At 44.0% G+C, this 25,290-nt stretch overlaps 1 protein-coding gene and 1 long non-coding RNA gene across 2 annotated transcripts in view; both read right to left on the reverse strand.

The window, feature by feature from the left end:
* The window catches only part of LOC139273850 (uncharacterized), a 697,517-nt gene that overhangs the window by 623,423 nt on the left and 48,804 nt on the right, over positions 1-25,290 (reverse strand). The window lies entirely within an intron of this gene.
* Positions 418-3,730, reverse strand: LOC139272902 (zinc finger protein 239-like; the record flags this gene model as incomplete). The annotated part of the gene is made up of 1 exon (XM_070889002.1): positions 418-3,730. A coding segment is annotated over one exon (702 nt), but the record flags the coding sequence as incomplete, so codon positions are not given.

Raw genomic sequence — 25,290 nt, forward strand, 5'->3', positions numbered from 1 at the left:
AGGGATCAAGATGTATGGAGAGAAAGCAGGAATGAGGTACTGAAGGAATGATCAGCCATGCTCTTATTGAATGGTGGTGCAGGCTCGAAGGGCCGGATGGCTTACTTCTGCACCGATTTTCTATGTTTCTATCCTGCGATTCCTACTCTGACTAGCATGTGTCACTGGTAGCAATCCTGAGATTACTACCTTTGAGGTCCTATTTTTTAATTTAGCTCCTAGCTCCCTAAATTCATCTAGTGTAATATAAACAGAGAAAGGGTATAGTGTAATATTATCATAGGCAGGATCTAGTGTAATATAAACAGGGACCGGGTCTGGTGTAATATAAACAGAGACAGGGTCTAGTGTAATATAAACAGAGACAGGGTCTCGAGTAATATAAACAGAGACATTAATAACTGAGACAAGGCCTAGTTTTACACTAGAAACAAGTCTTTAATAATTGAAACAGTTTTTTTGCAATAATAACTGAAAGAGGTGATAGTGTCACACTAACAGAAGCCGGGTCTACTTTAACAATATCAGAAACATACTCTATTGAATTCAACAGAGACAAGATCTAGAGTTATAATAATAGAGGCATGCACTAGAACTGGAATAACAGGGGTAGGTTATTTTCCAATCCGAGCAGAGGCCAGGTCTAGTGTAACAATTCCAGAGACAGGGTCCCATACAATAAGAGTGGAGACAGGGTCCAGATTAATAACAACAAATGCATGGCCCACTGTGAGAGTAACAAAGACAGTGCTGGATCCAATAACAACAGAGGCAGACTCTACTGTTATACTGAACAGGATCTAGTGTGATGATCACACAGGTAGAATCTAGTGCACTCAAACAAAGATTGGGTCTCAACTAATAGTGTGTGCAAGTCAGGGCCTATTGCTATAATCTCATTCACCCATCACCCCTGTGCTCACTGACCTACATTGGCTCCTGGTTAAGCAATGCCTCGATTTTAAAATTCTAATCCTTGGTTTCAAAACTCTCCATGGCCTCGCCCCTCCCTATCTCTGTAATCTCCTCCAGCCTCACAACCCTCCGAGATCCCTGTGCTCCTCTAAATCTGTCCTTTTGGCCATCCCCGATTTTAATCGCTCCACCATTGGCGGCCGTGCCTTCAGCTGCCGAGGCTCTAAGTTCTGGAATTCCCCCTTATACCTCCACCTCCTCTTTCAAGGTTCTTCTTAAAAACTACCTCTTCGATCAACCTTTTGGGAATCTGTCCTGATATCTTTCTCTGTGGCTCTGTGTCAAAATTGTTTTTTTATTGATATCGATCTTGTTAAGCGCCGTGAGATGTTTCACTGAGTTAAAGGCGCTATATTAATAAGTTTTGGTTGTTTTGTTGTTGTAGCAAATGCTTTGCCGAATGTCTAATAACAGAGTTAGGGCCCACTGCAGTATGAATGGGTGGGGTTAGTGTAATAACACAGGCACGGTCTAGTGTAATGGGAACAGGGAACAGATCATGTCAGCACTCTCGCCCTGAGTCAGGGGATCGAGGGTTCAATTCCCAATCCAGAGACTGAGTACATAATCTCGGCCGAGACTCCAGGTGCCAGTACAGAGGGAGCACTGCACTGTCAGAGGTGCCGTCTTTCAGAGGAGACATTGAACCGATGCCCCGTCTAGTCCCTAAGTTGGATGTAAAAGATCCCACGGCCAAAATTCTGAGGAAGAACAGGTGGAGTTCTCCCCTGGTGTCCTGGCCAATGTGTATCCCTCAACTAATATCACTGAGAACAGATTATCTTGTCATCATTACATTGCTGTTTGTCAGATCTTGCTGTTCACAAATTGGCTGCTGCATTTCCTCCATTACAACTCCAACCCCCCTCACCCCAACTCCTCTTCCACCCTTACTCTCTAATCCCTCCTCATCATCCATTCATTTTAATTGAAAATAAATAACAGGTTGTACCAGTGAGGATTTGAAATATATTTACAACAGATTCTAGATGTTCTTTGAGTCTCGATCTTGCTCTATCACTCGAGGAGTTAGATAACAGACTTTCTCCTGTGAATATAGAGCTGGTTTATTGTGCCATGGTGTGGCTACGTGTTTATCTTGTTGACTCTAAACCATTGCCAATTATGTGATGTGATCAGTTTACTTGTATGTATTTTTTTTTAATACACTTGGAGTGGATTCAAATTTAAATTGAACCCAGCAGGCGTGATGCTCCAAGCACATACTAAGTCCAGTAGCTGAAAGTGATTAACAGACTGGGTTTTGCGTTTAGTGATCCCGGGCGTGTTACCAATACCGTCCCTGGATCCCAAGGCTAGGAGAGGCACTCTGGAAGGTATGGGGAGCTGGGACTTGTCCCTGAGAGTAACCGAAGGTCTGAGAACTGAACTAATCTGGAGTCAGAAAGGAGAAAAGGCTCAAAAACGGTAGTATAGTATTAGGCCGTCCCTCCTATCGAGGATGACCCACTTCCACACAAAAATAGATGAGTACACAAGTGTTTCAATGAGGGACATGACAATCTAGATTCTGAACTTCATGCTAAAGGGTGGAAGATGCCTGTGCATGGATTCTTTTAACGTCGGGTGGCCGTTGCACACCAGCCACTACACGGGCTTGACAGAGCTCGGTCTTGATCCAGTGGCAAGGATTAACCAAGACGACTAGAGACCAAGCTCTGCTGCACGGACCTAGTGCGCACACATGCTCCTACTATCCACAGATCGCAGTGTGGGCTGGGCCGTGCTGCCCCTGGGGCCTCTCCTCTTCTGGGCCCTGAACCCTCGCCTCTCCTGGGCCCCGATCACGATCTCTCACTGCTCCTCCGCCCCGATCAAAAATGGAGCAGTCAGAAACAGGACATCAATTAGTCTCCTCATATCTTGGAGACGTCAAATATCAACACTGTTATTTGAAATATCAAAATATTAAACTCCAGCCTAGTTGAAGGGTTATTAACATCAGCAGAAACAAATGGCAACTAACAGAATGAACAAGATTCAGTAGGATGTGAATGACAGCAGCAAAAACAGCAGAATCCAAACCCTGCAGTCACTTGTGAACTCGCTGGTGTCTCAGCAGGCTGGAAGAGTGAGTGAATCCCTTCCCACACTTAGAGCAGGTGAACGGCCTCTCGCTGGTGTGAACTCGCTGGTGTTTCAGCAGGTTGGATGAACAAATGAATCCCTCCCCACACTCCAAGCAGATGAATGGCCTCGCCCCAGTGTGAACTCGCTGGTGTGTCAGCAGGTTGGATGAGGTAATGAATCCCTTCCCACACACGAAGCAGGTGAACGGTCTCTCCCCAGTGTGAACTCGCTGGTGTGTCAGCAGGTTGGATGACTGAGTGAATCCCTTCCCACACTCAGAGCAGGTGAACGGCCTCTCCCCAGTGTGAACTCGCTGGTGTGTCAGCAGGTTGGATGATTGACTGAATCCCTTCCCACACTCAAAGCAGGTGAACGGTCTCTCTCTGGTGTGAACTCGCTGGTGTCTCAGCAGGTGGGATGAACAAGTGAATCCCTCCCCGCACACAGAGCAGGTGAACGGCCTCTCCCCAGTGTGAACACGCTGGTGTATCAGCAGGCTGGATGACCGAGTGAATCCCTTCCCACACTCAGAGCAGGTGAATGGCCTCTTCCCAGTGTGAACTCGCTGGTGAATTTCCAGCTGTGATGGATTATTGAATCTCTTCCCACAGTTCCCACATTTCCACGGTTTCTCCGTGGTGCGGGTGTCCTTGTGTCTCTCCAGGTTGAACGATCAGTTGAAGCCTCATGCACACACACAACACGTGTACGGTTTCTCCCCGCTGTGAATGTTGCAATGTTTTTTCAGGCTGTGTAATTGGTTAAAGCTCTTTCCACAGTCAGTGAACTGGAACACTCTCACTCGGGGGGGTGTGTCTCGGTGCTTTTCCAGTCACACTGATGTTTGAAATCTGTTCCCACAGACAGAACAGACAAACATGTCTCCTTCCACATTCAAAGGCTGGTGATATTCAGGTCCTGAGGAATCGAGTGATTCCGTCAGATCTTGACGTGATGTTTGCTTTGAGTTTCCCGTCTGCAAATCCTGCCCTTCTAATACCCTGGAAAAGGAGTTTACAAAATTCATTACTGCAAGTACAGGACAGAAATTCAGAACATTCTTGCCTCTCTTGTTCCTCCAAAGTTGTAAATCCTCATCCCATACACTTTCCGTGCTCCCTGTGCTGAAATTCAAACACATCGCATGACTGAAGACCTCATGTCCTCTGCTCCCAGTTTTCAACAACAACTCTGGATTCAGTTCTACACTCACTGGTTCCTCTCCCTCTCCTCCCCTGAAGGTGCTGACTCTGGCTGGGTTCAGTTCTACACTCACTGGTTCCCCTCCCTCTCCTCCCCTGAAGGTGCTGACTCTGGCTGGGTTCAGTTCTACACTCACTAGTTCCCCTCCCTCTCCTCCCTTCAAGGTGCTGACTCTGGCTGGGTTCAGTTCTACATTCACTGGTTCCTCTCCCTCTCCTCCCCTGAATGTGCTGACTCTGGCTGGGTTCAGTTCTACACTCACTGGTTCCCCTCCCTCTCCTCCCTTCAAGGTGCTAACTCTGGCTGGGTTCACTGGGACCCTGTAGCCCCGCCCACACTTTGCTCTTTTGCAAAGATGGCCACGCATGCGCTTTACATCTCGATGAATCTCGGTGGCGGCGCACAAACCTGAGGCTTTCCTTTATTATTAATAATAATAACTTATTTATATAGCACCTTTAATGTAGTACAACATCCCAAGGTGATTCACAACAGTGTTACAAGAAAGTTAGCCTAACATCTGTCACAGGACATTTGGAAAAGCATAATTCAGTCAAGCAGAGTCAGCATGGTGTTATGAAATGGAAATCATGTTTGACAAATTTGCTGGAGTTATTTGAGGATGTAATGAGCAGAGTGGATAAAGGGGAACCAGTGGATGTGGTTATTTGGATTTCCAAAAGGCATTCGATAAGGTGCCACATAAAAGGTGACTGCACAAGATAAACGTTCACGGGGTTGAAGGTAATATGACTGGAGGATTGGCTAATTAACAGAAAACAGAGAGTCAGGATAAATGGGTCATTTTCCGTTTAGCAAACAGTAACTAGTGGGTGCCACAGCGATCGGTGCTGGGGCCTCAACTATTTACAATCTGTACTAATGATTTGGATGAAAGGACCAAGTGTAATGTAGCCAAGTTTGCTGATGATACAAAGATGGGTGGGAAAGCAAGTTGTGAGGAGGACACACATCATCTGCAAGGGATAAAGACAGGCTAAGTGAGTAGGCAAACATTTGGCAGATGGAGTATAACGTAGGAAAATGTGAGGTTGTCCACTTTGGCAGAAAAAATAAAAAAGAAAATTATTATTTAAATGGAGTAAAATTGCAAAGTGCTGCTGTACACAGGGACCTGGGCATCGTTGTGCATGAAACACAAAAAGTTAGTATGCAGGTACAGCAAGTAACCAGGAAGGCAAATGGAATGTTGGTGTTTATTGCAAGGGGCATAGAAAATAAAAGCAGAGAAGTCCTGCTACAACTGTACAGGGTATTGGTGAGGCCACACCTGGATTACTGCATACAGTTTTGGTCTCCGTATTTAAGAAAGGAAATACTTGCTTTGGAGGCAGTTCAGAGAAGATTCACTAGGTTGATTCCAAAGATGAAAGGGTTGACTTATGAAGAGAGGTTGAGTCGGTTGGGCCAATACTCATTGGAGTTCAGAAGAATGAGAGGTGGTCTTATTGAAACATAAGATAATGAGAGGGCTTGACAAGGTGGATGCAATGAGGATATTTCCACTCATAGGGTGAAACTAGAATTAGGGGTCATAGTCTCAGAATTAGTGGTCGCCCATTTAAAACTGAGATGGGGAGGAATTTAATATCTCAGGTGGTTGTAAATCTGTGGAATTCTCCGCCCCAGAGAGCTGTGGCGGCTGGGCCATTAAATATACTTAAGGTGGAGATAGACAGCCTTTTAGCGATAAGAAAATAAAGGGTTATGAGGAGCGGGCAGGGAAGTGGAGGTGAGTCCATGATCAGATCAGCCATGTTCTTAGTAAATGGCGGAGCAGGCTTGAGGGGCCAAATGGCCTACTCCTGCTCCTATTTCTTATGTTCTTATGTTCTCGTTACACAGTACCAGATCTAAGATAGCCTGCTCTCTGGTTGGTTCTGCAAAATACTGTTCAAAGGAAACTATCCCAGATACACTCTCTGAATTCTTCCTCAAGGCTACCTTGGCCAATTTGATTTGTTCAATCAATATGAAGATTAAAATCGCCCATGATTATTCCTGCTCCTTTTTTACAAGCCTCCAGTATTTCTTGATTTATACTCCATCCAACAGTGTAGTTACTGTTAGGGGGCCTATAGACTACGCGCACCAGTGAGTGTAGTATTTATTCTGTATCTGTCAGTCTCTGGTTAGCGAGTGTGGCTTTTCCTTTATACCTGTAAGTTTATGGTATGGAAGAGAGGTTTTCACTCTGTACCTGTCAATTACTGGTAAGTGAGTTTGGGTTTCATTCTGTATCTTTCATTCTCTGGTATGTGAGTGTTGGATTTACACAGTCCCTGTCATTTTCTGATATGTGAGTGTGGGTTTTACCTGTGTCTGTCTGTTTCTGATATTTATGTGTGAGTTTTAACATAGAAACATAGAAAATAGGTGCAGGAGGCCATTCAGCCCTTCGAGCCTGCACCACCATTCAATAAGATCATGGCTGTTCATTCCTTCAGTACCCCTTTCCTGCTTTCTCTCCATACCCCTTGATCCCCTTAACCGTAAGGGCCATATCTAACTCCCTCTTGAATATATCCAATGAACTGGCATCAACAACTCTCTGCGGCAGGGAATTCCACAGGTCAACAACTCTCTGAGTGAAGAAGTTTCTCTCATCTCAGTCCTAAATGGCTTACCCCTTATCCTAAGACTATGTCCCCTGGTTCTGAACTTCCACAACATCGAGAACATTCTTCCCACATCTAACCTGTCCAGTCCCGTCAGAATCTTATATGTTTCTATGAGATCCCCTCTCATCCTTCTAAATGCCAATGTATAAAGGCCCAGTTGATCCAGTCTCTCCTCATATGTCAGTCCTGCCATCCCGGGAATCAGTCTGGTGAACCTTTGCTGCACTCCCTCAATATCAAGAACGTCCTTCCTCAGACTAGGAGACCAAAACTGAACACAATATTCCAGGTGAGGCCTCACTAAGGCCCTGTACAACTGCAGTAAGACCTCCCTGCTCCTATATTCAAATCCCCTAGCTATGAAGGCCAACATACTATTTGCCTTCTTCACCACCTGCTGTACCTGAATGCCAACTTTCAATGACTGATGTACCATGACACTCAGGTCTCATTGCACCCCCCCTTTTCCTAATCTGCCGCCATTCAGATAATATTCTGCCTTCGTGTTTTTACCTCCAAAGTGGATAACCTCACATTTATTCATATTATACTGCATTTGCCATGCATTTGCCCACTCACCTAACCTGTCCAAGTCACCCTGCAGCCTCTTAGCATCGTCCTCACAGCTCACACCGCCACCCAGTTTAGTGTCATCCGCAAACTTGGAGACATTACACTCTATTCCTTCATCCAAATCGTTAATGTATATTGTAAAGAGCTGGGGTCCCAGCACTGAGCCCTGCGGCACCCCACAAGTAACTGCCTGCCATTCTGAAAAGGACCCGTTTATCCCGACTCTCTGCCAACCAGTTCTCTATCCACGTCAGTACATTACCCCCAATACCATGCGTTTTGATTTTGTACACCAATCTCTTGTGCGGGACCTTGTCAAAAGCCTTTTGAAAGTCCAAATACACCATATCCACTGGTTCTCCCTTGTCCACTCTACTAGTTACATCCTCAAAAAATTCCAGAAGATTCATCAAGCATGATTTCCCTTTCATAAATCCATGCTGACTCGGTCCGATCCTGTCGCTGCTTTCCAAATGGGCTGCTATTTCATCCTTAATGATTGATTCCAACATTTTCCCCACTACTGATGTCAGGCTAACCGGTCTATAATAACCCGCTTTCTCTCTCCCTCCTTTTTTTAAAAAGTGGCATTACATTAGCTACCCTCCAGTCCATAGGAACTGGTCCAGAGTCGATAGATTGTTGGAAAATGATCACCAATGCATCCACTATTTCTAGGGCCACTTCCTTAAGTACTTTTGGATGCAGACTATCAGGACCCGGGGATTTATCGGCCTTTAAACCCATCAATTTCCCTAACACAATTGCCCGCCTAATAAGGATATCTTTCAGTTCCTCATTCTCATTAGACCCACTATCCCCTCGTACATTCAGAAGGTTATTTGTATCTTCCTTTGTGAAGACAGAACCGAAGTATTGGTTCAATTGGTCTGGCATTTCTTTGTTCCCCATTATAAATTCACCTGAATCCGGCTGCAAGGAACCTACATTTACTAATCTTTTTCTCTTCACATATTTATAGAAGCTTTTACACTCTCTCTCAGTCTATGGTGTGTGAGTGTGAATTTTACTCTGTATATAACAGTTTTTGGTGTTTGTGTGTGGATTTCACTTGATACTTGTCAGTTTCTGGTACGTTAGTTTGCAATTCCTCTATCCCAGTCAGTTTCTGTTATGTGAATGCGAGCTGTATTCTGTACCTATCGGTTTCTGAAATGTGACTGTGCATTTTACTCTGTCCATGTCTCTTTCTACTCTGCGATTGTGGGTTTTCATCCGGCACTGTCAATTTTTGGTATCTGAGTGTTGATTTTCTTTGAGAGTGCGGTTTTACTCATTATTTGTCAGTGTTTGATATGTGAGTGTGGGTTGTAATCTGTATCTGTCAGTTACTGGTGTGTGTGTGTGGTTTTCACTCTCTACCTTTCAGTCTCTGGTATATGTGTGGATTGTATCGGTAAATTTCAATCTCTGGTCGATGAGTGTGGGTTTTACTCTCGGTCAGTTTCAGGTAATGTGGGCTTTGGTCTGTATCTGTCTGTTTCTGGTATTTGAGTGGGGCTTCATTCTGCACCTTTCAGTTTCTCTGATGTGAATGTGGGCTTTAATCTGTAACCATCAGTTTCTGGTATGCGAATGTGGGTTTTATTCTGTATGTGTCAGTTTCAGGAACGTGAATGTAGGTTTTACTCTGTACCTGTCAGTTTCAGGAATATGAATATGGGTTTTATTCTGTATCTGTCAGTTTCTGGTATGTGAGTGTGGGATTTACTCTGTAATGTCAGTTTCAGGTATGCGAGTGTGGGATTTACTCTGTATCTGTCAATCTATGGTATGTGAGTATGGGATTTACTCTGTATCTGTCAGTCTATGGTATGTGAGTGTGGGGTTTACTCTGTATCTGTCAGTCTATGGTATGTGAGTGTGGGTTTTACTCTGTATCTGTCAGTCTATGGTATGTGAGTGTGGGTTTTACTCTGTATCTGTCAATCTATGGTATGTGAGTATGGGATTTACTCTGTATCTGTCAGTCTATGGTATGTGAGTGTGGGGTTTACTCTGTATCTGTCAGTCTATGGTATGTGAGTGTGGGTTTTACTCTGTATCTGTCAGTCTATGGTATGTGAGTGTGGGTTTTACTCTGTCCCTGTCAGTTTCAGGAATGTGCACGTGGGTCGTAACTCTGTACCTGTCAGTTTCAGGAATGAGAGTGTGGGTTTTACTCTGTACCTGTCAGTTTCAGGAATGTGCACGTGGTCCGTAACTCTGTACCTGTCAGTTTCAGGAATGAGAGTGTGGGTTTTACTCTGTACCTGTCAGTTTCTGGTATATGTGTTTGAGTATTATCTGTATGTGTCAATCTCGGTAACATGAATGTACATTTTTGACAGTATTTTTCACTCGCTGGGATGTTAGTGTGCGTTTTATTCTTTACCTGTCACTCACTTTTATGAGAGTGTGGATTTTACTCTATAGCTGTCATTCCCTGGGATGTGTGTGTGGACTTCACTCTGTATCTATTAGTCTTTGGTGTGAGTGTGGGGTTTACTCTGTATCTGTCAGTTTATGGTATGTGAGTATGGGTATTATTCTGTATCGGTCAGTCTATAGTATGTGAGTGTGGGTATTATTCTGCGAATGTCAGTTTCAGGAATGTGAATGTGGATTTCACCTATATGGATAGGTCCCTTACAGTCAGAATCAGGTGAATTTATAATGGGGAACAAAGAAATGGCGGACCAATTGAACAAATACTTTGGTTCTGCCTTCACGAGGGAAGACACAAATAACCTTCCAGAAATACTATGGGGCCGAGGGTCTAGTGAGGAGGAGGAACTGAAGGAAATTCTTATTAGGTGGGAAATTGTGTTAGGGAAATTGATGGGACTGAAGACTGATACATTCCCGGGGCCTCATAGTCTGAACCCCAGAGTACTTTAGGAAGTAGCCCTGGAAATAGTGGATGCATTGGTGATCATTTTGCAACAGTCTATCAACTCTGAATCGGTTCCTATGCACTGGAGGGCAGCTAATGTAACACCACATTTTAACAAAGGAGGGAGAGAGAAAGCGGGTAATTATAGACCAGTTAGCCTGACATCAGTAGTGGGGAAAATGTTGGAATCAATTATTAAAGATGAAATAGCAGCACATTTGGAAAGCAGTGATGGGATTGGTCCAAGTCAGCATGGATTTATGAAGGGGAAATCCTGCTCGGCAAATCTTCTAGAATTTTTTGAGGATATAACTAGTAGAGTGGACAAGGGAGAACCAGTGAATGTGGTGTATTTGGACTTTCAAAAGGCTTTTGACAAGGTCCCACACAAGAGAGTGGTGTGAAAAATTAAAGCACATGGTATTGGGCGTAATGTACTGACGTGGATAGAGAATTGGTTGGCAGATAGGAAGCAGAGAGTCGGGATAAACGGGTCCTTTTCAGAATGGCAGGCAGTGACAAGTGGGGTGCCGCAGGGCTCAGTGCTGGGACCCCAGCTATTTATAATATACATTAATGATTTGGATGAGGGAATTGAGTGTAATATCTCCAAGTTTGCAGATGACACTAAGCTGGGTGGTGGTGTGAGCTGTGAGGAGGACGCTAAAAGGCTGCAGGGTGACTTGGACAGGTTAGGTTAATGGGAAATGCGTGGCAGATGCAGTATAATGTGGACAAAAGTGAGTTTATCCTCCTTGGTGGCAAAAACATGAAGGCAGAATATTATCTGAATGGTGGCAGCTTAGGAAAAGGGGAGGTGAAATGAAACCCGGGTGTCATGGTAAATCAGTCATTGAAAGTTGGCATGCAGGTACAGCACGCGGTGAAGAAGGCAAATGGTATGTTGGCCTTCATAGCTAGGGGATTTGAGTATAGGAGCAGTTGTACAGGGTCTTAGTGAGGCCTCACCTGGAATATTGTGTTCAGTTTTGGTCTCCTAATCTGAGGAAGGACATTCTTGCTATTGAGGGAGTGCAGCGAAGGTTCACCAGACTGATTCAGGACTGACATATGTGGAGAGACTGGATCAACTGGGCCTTTATACATTGGCATTTAGAAGATTCTGACGGGACGGGACGGGACAGGTTAGATGCGGGTCGAATGTTCCCGATGTTGGCGAAGTCCAGAACCAGGGGACATAGTTAGGGTTAGGTTTAGGGCTAGGGGTAAGCCATTTAGGACTGAGATGAGGAGAAATTTCTTCACTCAGAGAGTTGTTAACCTGTGGAATTCCCTACCGCAGAGAGTTGTTGATGCCAGTTCATGGATATATTCAAGGAGGGAGTTAGATATGGCCCTTACGGCTAAAGGGATCAAGGGTACGGAGAGAAAGCAGGAAAGGGATACTGAGGTGGATGATCAGCCATGATCTTATTGAATGGTGGTGCAGGCTCGAAGGGCCGAATGGCCTACTCCTGCCCCTAATTTATATGTTTCTGTGTTTCAACTCTGTACCTGTCAGTTTCAGGAAAGTGAGTGTGGGTTTTACTCTTTATCTGTCACTCACTTTTATGAGAGTGTGGATTTTATTCTACAGCTGTCATTCTCTGGGATGTGGGTGTGGTCTTTACTCTGTATCTATTAGTCTTTGGTGTGAGTATGGGTTTTATTCTGTATCTGTCAGTTTCAGGAATGTGAGTGTGGGTTTTACTCTGTACCTGTCACTTTCAGGAATGTGAATGTGGATTTTATTCTGTACCTGTCAGTTTCAGGAATGTGAGTGGGGGTTTTACACTGTACCTGTCAGCTTGTGTTATATGAGTAAGTGTTTTAATCAGTACAATACCTTCCAGTTTCTGGAAAGGGAGTGCATATTCTAGTCTGTATCTATCACTCTCGAGGATGTGTGTGTGCGTTTTATTCTTTATTGGTCAGTCTCTGGGATTTGAGTGTGGGTTTTTCTCTATCTGTCAGTTTCTGGTATATGGGTTTGGGTATTATCTGTATGTGTCAATCTCGGTAACATGAATGTACATTTTTGACAGTATTTTTCATTCTCTGGGATGTGAGTGTGCATTTTATTCTTTATCTGTCACTCACTTTTATGAGTGTGTGGATTTTACTCTACAGTTGTCATTCTCTGGGATGAGTGTGATCTTCACTCTGTATCTATTAGTTTTTGGTGTGAGTGTGGGATTTACTCTGTATCTGTAAGTCTATGATATGTGAGTATGGGATTTACTCTGTATCTGTAAGTCTATGGTATGTGAGTGTGGGGTTTACTCTGTATCTGTCAGTCTATGGTATGTGAGTGTGGGTTTTACTCTGTATCTGTAAGTCTATGGTATGTGAGTGTGGGGTTTACTCTGTATCTGTCAGTCTATGGTATGTGAGAGTGGGTTTTACTCTGTATCTGTAAATCTATGGTATGTGTACGTGAGTTTTCTTCCCGTCAGTTTCTGTTATGTGAATGTGTGTTTTATTCAAGTGTGCGAATGTGGATTTCACTCTGTACCTGCCAGTCTCGTGTGTGTGAGTGTGGCACTTTTTATCTGTACCTGTCTTTTTCTGTTATGAATGGGGTTATATTCTGTACATCACAGTTTCTGTTATGTGAGTGTGGAGTTTACCCCCATTCTACCTGTATGTCACTGGTATGTTAATGTGTTTATGTTTTCTGTACCCAACAGTTGCTATTATATGAATGTTGATTTCATTCTGTGCCTTTAAGTGTCTGGTACAGCTGTGGCATTGTGGGTTTGACATTGATTCAGTCAGTCACTTTCAGGTGATTTTACTCGATATCTGTCACACTCTGGAATGTGACTCTGTGTTTTATTCTGTGTCTGTCCATCTCTGGGAAGTAAGTGTGGGTTTTATTTTTATCTGTCTGCTTCGGTTATTTGAGTAACGGTTTTAATCAGTACCTGTAAGTTTCTGTTATGGGAGTGTGGTTTTTAGTCTGCATTTGTCAGTCTCTGGAATGTGAGTGTGGGTATTACTCGATCTATCAGTCTCTGGAATGTGAGTGTGGGTATTACTCTATCTATCGGTCTCTGGAATGTGAGTGTGGGTGATAGAGTATTCAAACAGGCTCATTTAGACAGACTGTGAAAATTCACAGACCCCCCAAGTCAAAGCTGTTACATGCTGCTCAGCATGTTGCATTAACTCATCAATCAACTTGACATTTTCGGACCTTGGGTAGCGAGCCAATAAAACGTTAAAAGACTTTCAATTGAGCCAATAAGGTCAAAGAAGGCGAGTTCTTTTCTGTAAATTGATCCAGGTATACAGTACAGCCATTTTGACCATGTGTCTCAGTAAGACAAAGAAACTGGCAATCAGCCAGCAGTTTGTTACTCTCTGCCGAGATTAAAAAGTTAAAACTACCATCGGAGTTCGTATTTCATTGGAAATTAAGAGATCTAACAATTTTGATGCTGTGAACAGGATCGCTGAGGAAAGAAACTGAATTTTGGACATCGGACCTACATTGAGGTAAGGACTCCTCTTTTTAAAAAAAAGTCCTCGGTCAAAAGTCTAAATTCGCCTCTCCTTCTATGCGATTCCGAAAGCCTCCGGTTTGCGAACCCTCCGGTTGCTAGTCGGCTCGAGGTCCCATAGACATCTAAACTTCGGCGGTGTGTTAGTTAATTAATCACCAACCTATTGATCGGCTAGCAGGCCTACGACTCGAGATCCCAGCAAAGAACTCAGTAAAGAAATGGCAGCAGGAGAAAAGGGCAAAGAATTGCCTACAAATGTTAAAGGTGGGCAGGCACCACCTGAAGTTTCGCTAGATTTAATTCTCGAACAGTTGAAAGAATACATAGAGCAACAATTCAACTTATCTAAAACCTGTATTAAGATCGAACAAAAGTACGGAACCTCCAAAGGACAATGGTCCTTGGACGAGATTAAAAGGGTCTGGGGAAAAACGACCCGTATGAAAAATAAAGAGCGAACTAGATGGTCCCTAGCGGTTATGGGACAGATTCGAAACCGGAATGAAATTATAATGCGTTCCCAACATGATCGAGAACTGACCAGTACAAAGGATCAATTGCAAGCAGTTTGTGCACAGCTGCGACAGAAAAAGCTTGAACTTGAAAAGCTGGAAGCGGAAGTTAAAGATCTTAAAGGTGAAATTAAAGAATGGAAAAAATCATTAGGTCAAGAGACAGTAATAGGAAAAGGAAAATGTATTGATCAATTCCCAGGGTACCCATGTTTGGATAAATTAAAAGCGCAAACCCGAAGACACGACCGAGGACGCAGCCAGGGATACAATACAGTGTCGGAGGATGATGAAGAATTAGGGGTGCGTTTTGCCCCATTTAAAAAAAGACGAGTTGTAGTCAAATCAGAAGAGACTGCGGATGAGGGCAGAACCAAAAAAACAAAGAGAAGGGTGTATGCAGAATACTTAGTTCATGCTCCGGCAGACCCAGAGAAAATTGATAAATGGTCCAAGGAATTGCCCAATCCAAAGAAAGGGGGGAGTAAAAACGTGAGATCAATTGGACCACTTAAGAAATATATATCAACTTCATCCCTGGGATGGAGTGCAAATTTTGACCATAATGGTACCAAAAACACAGGGAAGAAAATTGCACGACAAGGTAGATGAAGCTTTGGGGCAGAATGAGCAAGAATTAGATGCAGGATGGGAGACGATTAAACACTGGCTGCAAGCCTTCAGTCCAGCTAAGACAGACTGGGGAAAAATTGCAGCCTGCCAACAGAAAGGAACAGAGGAGGTCCTGGAGTATGACGAGCGGTTTAGATGCACGTGGCTAGAACATTTGGGTATGAATAATACGGATGAGGAAATGGATGAACAAGCATTTGGACCCCTGAAAGCAGCTTTCATCGCAGGTCTAAAGCCAAAACTGTCCAAAATGCTTAAGGTAATGTTACCGGACTGGGAAGGTAGAGGAACTACCTTTGCAGCATTGGTGGATCGATGTAACCAATTAGATCGGGATATGGGAGCTAAAGTCTGAGCTGTACAGGCTATGGGATGGAAATCCCAGGATTCCGATAAACAGTCATTCGGAAAATTACCCGGAAAATGTCATTATTGTGGGAAAGAAGGTCACTGGGCCAAGACGTGCAAGGCAAAACAGAAAGGTCGTGGCTGGGGAAGAGGACGCAGCCAGGGATACAATTCAGCCAACAAGCCAGGCTTGTCACAAGATAACGACCTCATAGAAGCATTTAAGCGACTGACAATACAACAACAGAAGGAGTTACTTGGGCTAGCAAAAAACAATTAGAGCCCACCCTGGCCCCCCTCCTCGCACTAATACAACAGAGGGGAGATGGGCTATATATAACTGTGAGGGTGGGCGATAAGGATGTGGACTGTCTTTTAGACACAGGGGCGGAATTAACATGCTTACCCCTACAATATGGAGACTTTTTGCCGTTGGATGGTAGGGCACGTACAGCCTATGGAGTTGGGGGCCATAAAATGGAAATTAAAAGGACAACATCGGTACTTATAGGGCTGGGTCCACATGAACTAACCACGCCGGTCTGGATAGGCCCAGTAGATCAACCCCTTTTGGGAATGGACGTTCTAATCCAAATAGATTCATCGTTGCATTTCGAGGATGGTCGGGTGACATGGTCAATTAGAACTTTGAAGAAAGAAGAATTGAAGGAACACCCGATATGGGCTAAAGATAAGAACGATTGTGGCCTACTCCAGATGGAGCCTGCGTTATTTACAGGGACCAAGCCTCCATGCACTAAACAGTATCCCATCAGTCCAACTGCCATCGCGGGAATCTTACCAGTTATTCAGCAATTGGAGAAACAAGGGGTGCTTATTAAAACGCATAGCTCCTCCAATAGCACCATGTGGCCGGTACAGAAATCTAATGAGACTTGGCGTTTGACTGTCGATTATAGGAAAGCTAACCAGTGTATTGATCAAAAAGCTCCTTTGGTCGCAGATCCCTCCACCATTTTTAATGCCCTCAAACTGGAACATAAATATTTCTCGGTTATAGATATGGCCAACGGATTTTGGTCGGTGCCTCTGGCACCGGAGGTTCGACAGTGGTTTGCTTTCACTGTCCAAGGACAACAGTATACTTGGACCCAGTTACCGCAGGGTTTCCACAACAGCCCTACGGTATTCCACATGGCTTTACAAAGCCATTTGCGAGAATTACCTCCCCTGTCATCCACAGTCATCCAATATGTAGACAATATCCTGCTAGCTTCAAACACGGAAGAACAGCATGAACAAGATTTATGAGCTTTGCTGGATCACCTTTGGCTGAAAGGACATAAAGCCAGCATCGACAAAGCACAAATATCCCAAGAAGAGGTTGTATACCTGGGACAAAAGATTTCACAAGGAAAGAGAGAACTTACCCAGGATAGAACTGCAGCCATTTGGGCTGCTAAAAAACCCACCACTATTCAGGAACTAAGGTCTTTTTTGGGATTGTGTAACTTTAACAGAAATTGGATTGACACCTTCACACAGCTTGCTCAGCCACTGAATGATATTTTAAAGGGGAAACGTGCCTCTAAAGAAGCCATCACCCTCACTAAAGAACAGCAAGAGGCCTTCCTGAGTTTGAAAAAGGCTTTGTATTTGGCACCGGCTCTGGGAATCCCCGACAGTGGTAAGCCATTTACCCTGTTTGTCCATGAGAAAGAAGGATATATGACAGCTATACTGACACAAGAACATGGGGATCGGCAAAGACCTATTGGCTATTATTCGGCAAAACTGGATGCGGTAGCCCTCGGATGGGGAAGTTGCCGAAGGGCCATGGAAGCTACATGTCAAGCGGTAATGACCACTGCGGGTCTAGTCCTCGACCAAAAGCTGATTGTCAAGTGTCCCCACACCGTACACGCTTTGCTGTCTATGAATAGAATGTCTCAGGTGACAGCAGCAAGATGGACCCGCTGGACAGCAGTTTTGGAAGCTCCTAATCTCCATATCGTCCGGGCCAACCCGGTTAATCCCGCAACTATGCTCCCGATGTCAGAATCGAGGGAGCAAGAGGGGGGAGAATGTGAAGAGCATGACTGCGTGGAGATTTTAAAAGAAACAGAAGAAGCAGCCTTAGCAGCAGAGGAGCCTCTGCACAACCCAGACCTCATCCTGTTTACAGATGGTTCCTCCTTTGTTGACAATGGTACCAGAAAAGCATGATGGGCAGTTACAACCTTATATGAGGTAGTGGCAAAAGGATGTTTACCCTCAGGAATGTCAGCACAACAGGCCGAGTTATGGGCCCTGTCAGAAGCATGTCGAATAGCAGAAGGACAGGCAGCTAATGTCTACACAGATTCGCGTTATGCTTTTGGAGTCGCTCACGACTTTGGTATGTTATGGCGGAAAAGAGGATTCCTCACTGCTGCTGGTACACCTATCCGAAATGGAAAAGAAGTCTGAGACTTACTGGAGGCCATACAATTACCTCAGGAAGTGTCCATCCTGAAGTGTAAGGCCCATACCAAGGAAAATACCACAGAAGCACAGGGAAATGCCCGAGCCGACCAGGCAGCTAAAGATGCCGCCTCACAGGGCGTTCCTCCAGGAGAACCAACACAGATGCGCAGATTGAAAGCACTCAGGACTCTGACACGAGACCTTCAAACAATGCAAGGCGAGTGCTCCAGAGATGAAAAATGGACATGGATTGAGGCAGGAATTAAGCTATGCGAAGATGGTGTCTGGAGACAAAGTTACCGACAAGCCAGTCGCGCCACAAGCGCTTATGCCTTTTTTAGCCCAACAGATCCACTCGTGGGGACACTTGGCCTCACAACAGATGACGGCACGGTTCCAGAAAAGCTGGTGGGGTCGGGGATTTAAAAAACATGCCCAGCTGGTAACAGACCGCTGTGTGGTCTGCCAGAAAAATAATTCTGGACCCATCACGGTAATGCCCCAACTGAGGCCCCCTGCCCTTGTTGGACCATTCCAGCATCTGCAGGTTGATTATATATCTCTTCCTTCATGCCAAGGATACACTAAAATTCTTGTCATGGTCGACAGATTCTCTAGATGGGTAGAAGCTGTCCCAACTAAAAGAGCCACAGCCAATCACACTGCAACGGTCTTGTGTAAGGATTACATTCCCCGATGGGGAGTTCCGAGTAGCATTGACTCAGATCAGGGAACACACTTCACAGGTGCTGTCTGCCAAGAAGTCTGTAGGTTACTGAACATTACGTGGGATTTACACTGTCCTTATTATCCACAATCATCAGGACAAGTAGAACGAATGAATCGAACTCTGAAACAACAGCTTGCCAAATATCACCAAGAAGGAACACCATGGCCCCAGGCACTACCAATAGTGCTATGTAGCATTAGGGCAACCCCGAACAGAACTACAGGTCTAAGCCCATTTGAAATTATAACAGGAAGACCCATGTCGCTGCCAGGAACTATCGATTTACGGAAAGCTGATGTTCACTTAATGAGTGACACTTTGTTATCATACTGTCAGAACTTAACCAATGCTATTAGTTCTGTTTCCCGACAGGTATCGGCAGCTTGGGGTAATCCACCCGAAGGAGGACACGACATCATCCCGGGAGTCTGGGTCTATGTGAAAAAGTTGCAGAAAGAACCTTTGGGTGCCAAGTGGGAGGGACCTTATGAAGTGTTATTGACCACCCAGGCAGCTGTTAAAGTCCAAGGAAAGAAAGCCTGGATCCACGCTTCACACGTTAAACGAGCACCCGTAACTGAAGCTGAAATCTAATAAGGACAATTACATTTTGCGAAAATGTATAAATTTACTGTAGTATTGATTGTAGGTATTCTAGGCATAGGCCTACTTCTTACTAGCCGACCCTCTGCACCAAAGGGAAATAGCAGGGTAGCAAGGGAATTACATGTAAATACCTTTTACTTTTATATTGCTTGTTTATGTTATGCTTAAGGAAAGGTGGTTTACTGGTTGAATTAAGATATTGATTTGGATTAAATTGGAATAAGGTTAATTAACCTACTAAAACCAGACTTCCATTGTGGCCACGATGGAACTCGGGTTGGTGTAAATTTGTGTGGAAGCTACTAGTCCGGACATGTGGCGAAACACATCAACAAATTTTAGAAGGAAACTCTACTAACATGTATGAAATTATTTTGTAGAATGTTTAACCAGTGATACCTGAAGTTTTATGATTCAGTTTGTGAAAGAATCAAAGGGGGGATTGATAGAGTATTCAAACAGGCTCATTTAGACAGACTGTGAAAATTCACAGACCCCCCCAAGTCAAAGCTGCTACGTGCTGCTCAGCATGTTGCATTAACTCATCAATCAACTTGACATTTTCGGACCTTGGGTAGCGAGCCAATAAAACGTTAAGACTTTCAATTGAGCCAATAAGGTCAAAGAAGGAGAGTTCTTTTCTGTAAATTGATCCAGGTATAAAGTACAGCCATTTTGACCATGTGTCTCAGTAAGACAAAGAAACTGGCAATCAGCCAGCAGTTTGTTACTCTCTGCCAAGATTAAAAAGTTAAAACTACCATCGGAGTTCGTATTTCATTGGAAATTAAGAGATCCAACAGTGGGTATTACTCTGTATCTATCAGTCTCTGGAATGTGAGTGTGGGTATTACTCTGTATCTATTGGTCTCTGGAATGTGAGTGTGGGTATTACTCTGTATCTATCAGTCTCTGAAATGTGAGTGTGGGTTTTAGTCTGCATTTGTCAGTCTCTGGAATGTGAGTGTGGGTATTACTCTGTATCTATCAGTCTCTGGAATGTGAGTGTGGGTATTACTCTGTATCTATCAGTCTCTGGAATGTGAGTGTGGGTATTATTCTGTATCTATCAGTCTCTGGAATGCAAAACTGCTTTTTTTTCTGTAACTTAGTTTCTGGTGAGTGACTGGAGTTCACTCTCTAACTATCTGTCTCTGGTATGTGAGTGTGAGTATTTGTCTGTAGCTGTAAGTGCCTGGTATGGGAGCGTGGGTTTCATGGTCTGTCAGTCAGTCACTCTCAGCTACTGGAGGTGATTGTGATTCTCTCTCAATCTGTCATTCAATGTGTCTGAGTGTATGAATCATTATGTTTCTCTCAGTCTCTGGTACTGTTTGAGAGTGTGGAATTAATTCTGTAGCTGTCAGTTTCTGTTACTGTTTGTGAGTGTGGGATTGATTATGTATCTGTTAGACTGGTAAGGTGTGTGAGTGTGGGATTGATTATGTATCTGTTAGACTGGTGATGTGTGTGAGTGTTGGATTGATTATGTATCTGTTAGATTGGTGATGTGTGAGTGTGGGATTGATTATGTATCTGTTAGACTGGTGATGTGTGAGTGTGGGATTGATTATGTATCTGTTAGACTGGTGATGTGAGAGTGTGGGATTGATTATGTATCTGGTAGACTGGTGACGTGTGAGTGTGAGATTGATTATGTAATTGACAGTCACTTGTACTGAGCTATTCTTGCTCTGTGTGAGTGTGGGATTTGGTTCCTTCTCCACCTGCTGTAGGCGGATGATAGTTTGCGATTATTGATGACTGTCTCAGGAGGAGGTTTTGTTCAGTCCACTAACTCCGTTTCTCTGCTCTGGTTTGTTAGCTGTTGGGTTTGAGAGTCAGTGTACAGACACCAGTATGGATTGACACCATTTCAGTATCTATCTGTTTGTGGGTGTGAGTAAAGGAGTGAAATTGGATCTGCCTTTCAGTGCGATATGATTGGACTTTGAAACAACATATTATTGTACTGCTCCAAGTGACTGTGGGATTCATAACGTAACTCTGGAAATGTGGATCACTGTGGAACTGACAGCTGCTGCTGCCTGTGACAATATGATTGAGGTTAGTTCTTTGTCTCTGCGCTCTGTGAGTGATAATGTACTTAACGTGTGTGAGAAGAAGCTGCCTGCACTGTCCTTGTGTTCTGGGTTGAGGAAAGATCAAATTTATTCTGGCTTGGTGAAGTATTTTGCTCTGGGAATAATAATAGGAGAACACTATTAGTTATGATATGCACAGGTGATGGAGAGAATATAAATATAAAGTTATAATTAATGTGTTTGTTTATAATAAAGTAAAGTATCTGGAGAGAGGAATCCGCGATACAAACAGTGTCATTGTCTGATCTCACTGCAGTACAGCGGCACTCAGATTCACCACACCAGGTGTGTAGGACGGTTCTATAGTAAGTTATCAGCATCCAGACACAACCCACACCCAGAACTGGTCCATGAATGGGACAGAGAAACATAGAAAATAGGTGCAGGAGTAGGCCATTCGGCCCTTCGAGCCTGCACCACCATTCAATAAGATCATGGCTGATCATTCACCTCAGTACCCTTTTCCTGCTTTCTCTCCATACCCCTTGATCCCCTTAGCCGTAAGGGCCATATCTAACTCCCTCTTGAATATATCCAATGAACTGGCATCAACAACTCTCTGCGGCAGGGAATTTCACAGGTTAACAACTCTGAATGAAGAAGTTTCTCCTCATCTCAGTCCTAAATGGCTTACCCCTTATCCTAAGACTGTGTCCCCTAGTTCTGGATTTCGCCAACATTGGGAATATTCTTCCTGCATCTAACCTGTCCAGTCCCATCAGAATGTTATATGCTTCTATGAGATCCCCTCTCATCCTTCTAAACGCCAATGTATAAAGCCCAGTTGATCCAGTCTCTCCTCATGTGTCAGTCCTGCCATCCCAAGAATCAGTCTGGTGAACCTTCGCTGCACTCCCTCAATAGCAAGAATGTCCTTCCTCAGATTAGGAGACCAAAACTGAACACAATATTCCAGGTGAGGCCTCACCAAGGCCTTGTACAACTGTAGTAAGACCTCCCTGCTCCTATACTCAAATCCCCTAGCTATGAAGGCCAATATACCATTTGCCTTCTTCACCGCCTGCTGTACCTGTATGGCAACTTTCAATGACTGATGAACCATGACACCCAGGTCTCGTTGCACCTCCCCTTTTCCTAATCTGCCTTCATTCAGCTAATATTCTGTCTTCGCGTTTTTGCCCCTAAAGTGGATAACCTCACATTTATCCACATGCTACTGCATCTGCCATGCATTTGCCCACTCATCGAACCTGTCCAAGTCACCCTGCAGCCTCTTAGCGTCCCCCTCACAGCTCACACCGCCACCCAGTTTAGTGTCATCTGCAAACTTGGGGATATTACACTCAATTCCTTCATCTAAATCATTGATGTATATTGTAAAGAGCTGGGGTCCCAGCACTGAGCCCTGCGGCACTCCAGTTTTCTGCCCCTTGGTATTCCGTAGCTCCACCCATACCGATTCCACATCATCCAGGCTAATGTCCTTTCTTACTATTGCATTAATTTCCTCTTTAACCAGCCGATTGGCACAGTCCAGGTTTTTGTCTTCCACTCCAATGGGACTACATGTAAAATTCTGAATTGCTTCCTGGAATATAACCACAGGTAGCTGGGCTGTGCAACAATTGTTCTCAGTCTATTGAAACAGAGTTGCGGGCCTGTGACATTATCAAAATGTCACAGTGACCGGATCCTGATGTATCTCAGGGAGCGACAATGTATCTCTCGATCACCAGCAACACGGTTCTGGAGAAGTCAATGCACCAAAACAAAATAACCCATTTTTGAAATGTCTCCTTTTACACTCCTCTCCTGGTGCCTGCAATAGATGCACTTTGTGACACTCCTCACATCCTCACTGTCAGGCTGTGTTTCCACTGTTCAATGTCCAAGAACAACAGACACTGAGATTGGAACTGAATCAGGAACATTCATTACTGATTTGGGGAAAGAAAGCAGCAATGATTTGAAAGAGCGAGGTGATTTACTTTCTCTGACACACAGCCTGAGAATGGCCTCTCCCTTCCCCCATGCACTTCATGTTCCAGAACTATTCCTGTTCCACTCCACCTCTTACAGACAGCCCCCGACTGCCGCTGAACTTACCCCGACTCGAAGCCCATCTGCGGACACAGTCCCAACGCGATGAGCTGCTGTTTGCTCCCTGACTCGGGCCCGGGATATCTCCGCTCCCTGATGTGTTCAACGATCATCAGCCCAGCACAGAGGAAACGGCAGCTGCTGGCAGAGGAGAGGAGCAGCACGTATTTAGCGCATGCTCAGACCATCTTTTTGTCAAATTAAATTAGCAAAAATGGGATTGTTTCACAAGTTGCTTTTATCACTAATTAAATGGGCCACATTGAGAGCATGTTAGTTATCATCCGAATTACTGAAAAAATGATTGTGTAAGCCTGACACTGGGGTAAGATTGCTTAAACTGTTCTATTCATTCTGTCAGTCTCTGGTGTGTGTGTTTCCCTGTCAGTTTCCGATAGGGGAGTATGGGTTTTACTTGCATATTATTGCTCAGGTACACGGGTGTGGGTTTCATACTGTACCCGTCAGTTTCTGCTATGTGAATGTGGGATTTATTCTATACCGCTCTGTTTCTGGTATCTGAGTGTGTGTTTTATTCTGTACCTATCAGTTTTTGTGAAGTGATTGTGAAATTTATTCTGTACCTGTCAGTCTCTGCTATGTGAGTTGGGATTTATTGTGTACCTGTCAAATTCTGATATGTGAGTATGGGTTATTCTGTACCTGTCTGTTTCTGGTATGTGAGTGTGGAATTTTATCTGTATCTGTCAGTTTCTGTTTTATCATGTACCTGTCAGTTTCCGGTATGTGAGTGTGTACTTTAACCTATATCGTCAGCTTCTTGTATGTGAGGGTGGACTTTGACCAGTATCTATCAGTTTTTCGGATCGGAGTATGGATTTTATTCTGTACCTGTCAGATTCCGGTATGGGAGTATGGATTTATTGTGTAACTGTCAGTTTCTGATATGTGAGTGTGGTTTTAATCTGTACCGGTCATTTTCTGGTATCTAAGTGTGGATTGCATCCTGTACCTGTCAGTTTCTGGAATCTGGATGTTGATTGTATTCTGTACCTGTCAGTTTCTGGGATGTGATTGTGGGTTTTTTTCTGTGCCAGTCAATTTGTGGTAGATGTGTAGGGTGTCAGTTTCTGGTATCTGAGTGTGGATTTTTACCTTTATATGTCAGTTTGTGCAAAGTGAATGTGGGATTCATTCTGTATCTCTCATTCTGGGGTAAGTGTGTGTGTGTTTCCTCTGTACCTGTCAATTTCTGGTATGTGAGTGTGGGTTTTATTCTGTATCTGTCAGTTTCTGTATCTGTGTGTTGCTTTTATTCTGTATCTGTCAGTTTCTGGTATGTGAGTGTGTGTTTTATCCTATATCTGTGAAATTTACAGATCAGAGACAGCCCTAAAAGACAATAGTTTTTCACATTATAGTCGACAAATGTGATTCAAAAATATTTGGAGTAGAGACGAGCTATTAATACGTTATATAAACCATATTTGTCAGGGGTACAGTGAGTGAGTGTGGAATTCATTCTGTATCTGTCAGTCTGTGGTACAGTGAGTGAGTGTGGGATTAATTCTGTATCTATCAGTCAGGGGTACAGGGAGTGATTGTGGGATTTATTCTGTATCTGTCAGAAATGCAAGTGTTTGTTGTTGCTGTAGAAATGAAGCTTTTCAGTTACTTACGGTGGTTAACATTTACACAGAAGAAAATATCAGAAGCAGCCTCATGGATAACCATCGGGAAAGTGCTGTTACTGGTGAGATCACGATGTGCTCGATGCAAACTTGGCTAATAACCCTAGAGGTGATGGAACAGAAAGCAACATTTGGGGACGTTTGAGCGAGATGAGAAAACATAACCAGCGCGAGGAGCGTTGATCAGAGAGCTGGTGGGCAAGAAGCATTGAGCTCCTGTTTACTGCCCGATGCTATTTACAAAACAACGGGGAAGAACAGTCCCTGAATCTGTGAACTTGAGGAGGCCTTTCAGCACATGGAACCTGGAGGCAAATCATCCCTTTG

This window comes from Pristiophorus japonicus, chromosome 9, assembly GCF_044704955.1.
Source record: "Pristiophorus japonicus isolate sPriJap1 chromosome 9, sPriJap1.hap1, whole genome shotgun sequence".
NCBI lineage: Eukaryota > Metazoa > Chordata > Chondrichthyes > Pristiophoridae > Pristiophorus > Pristiophorus japonicus.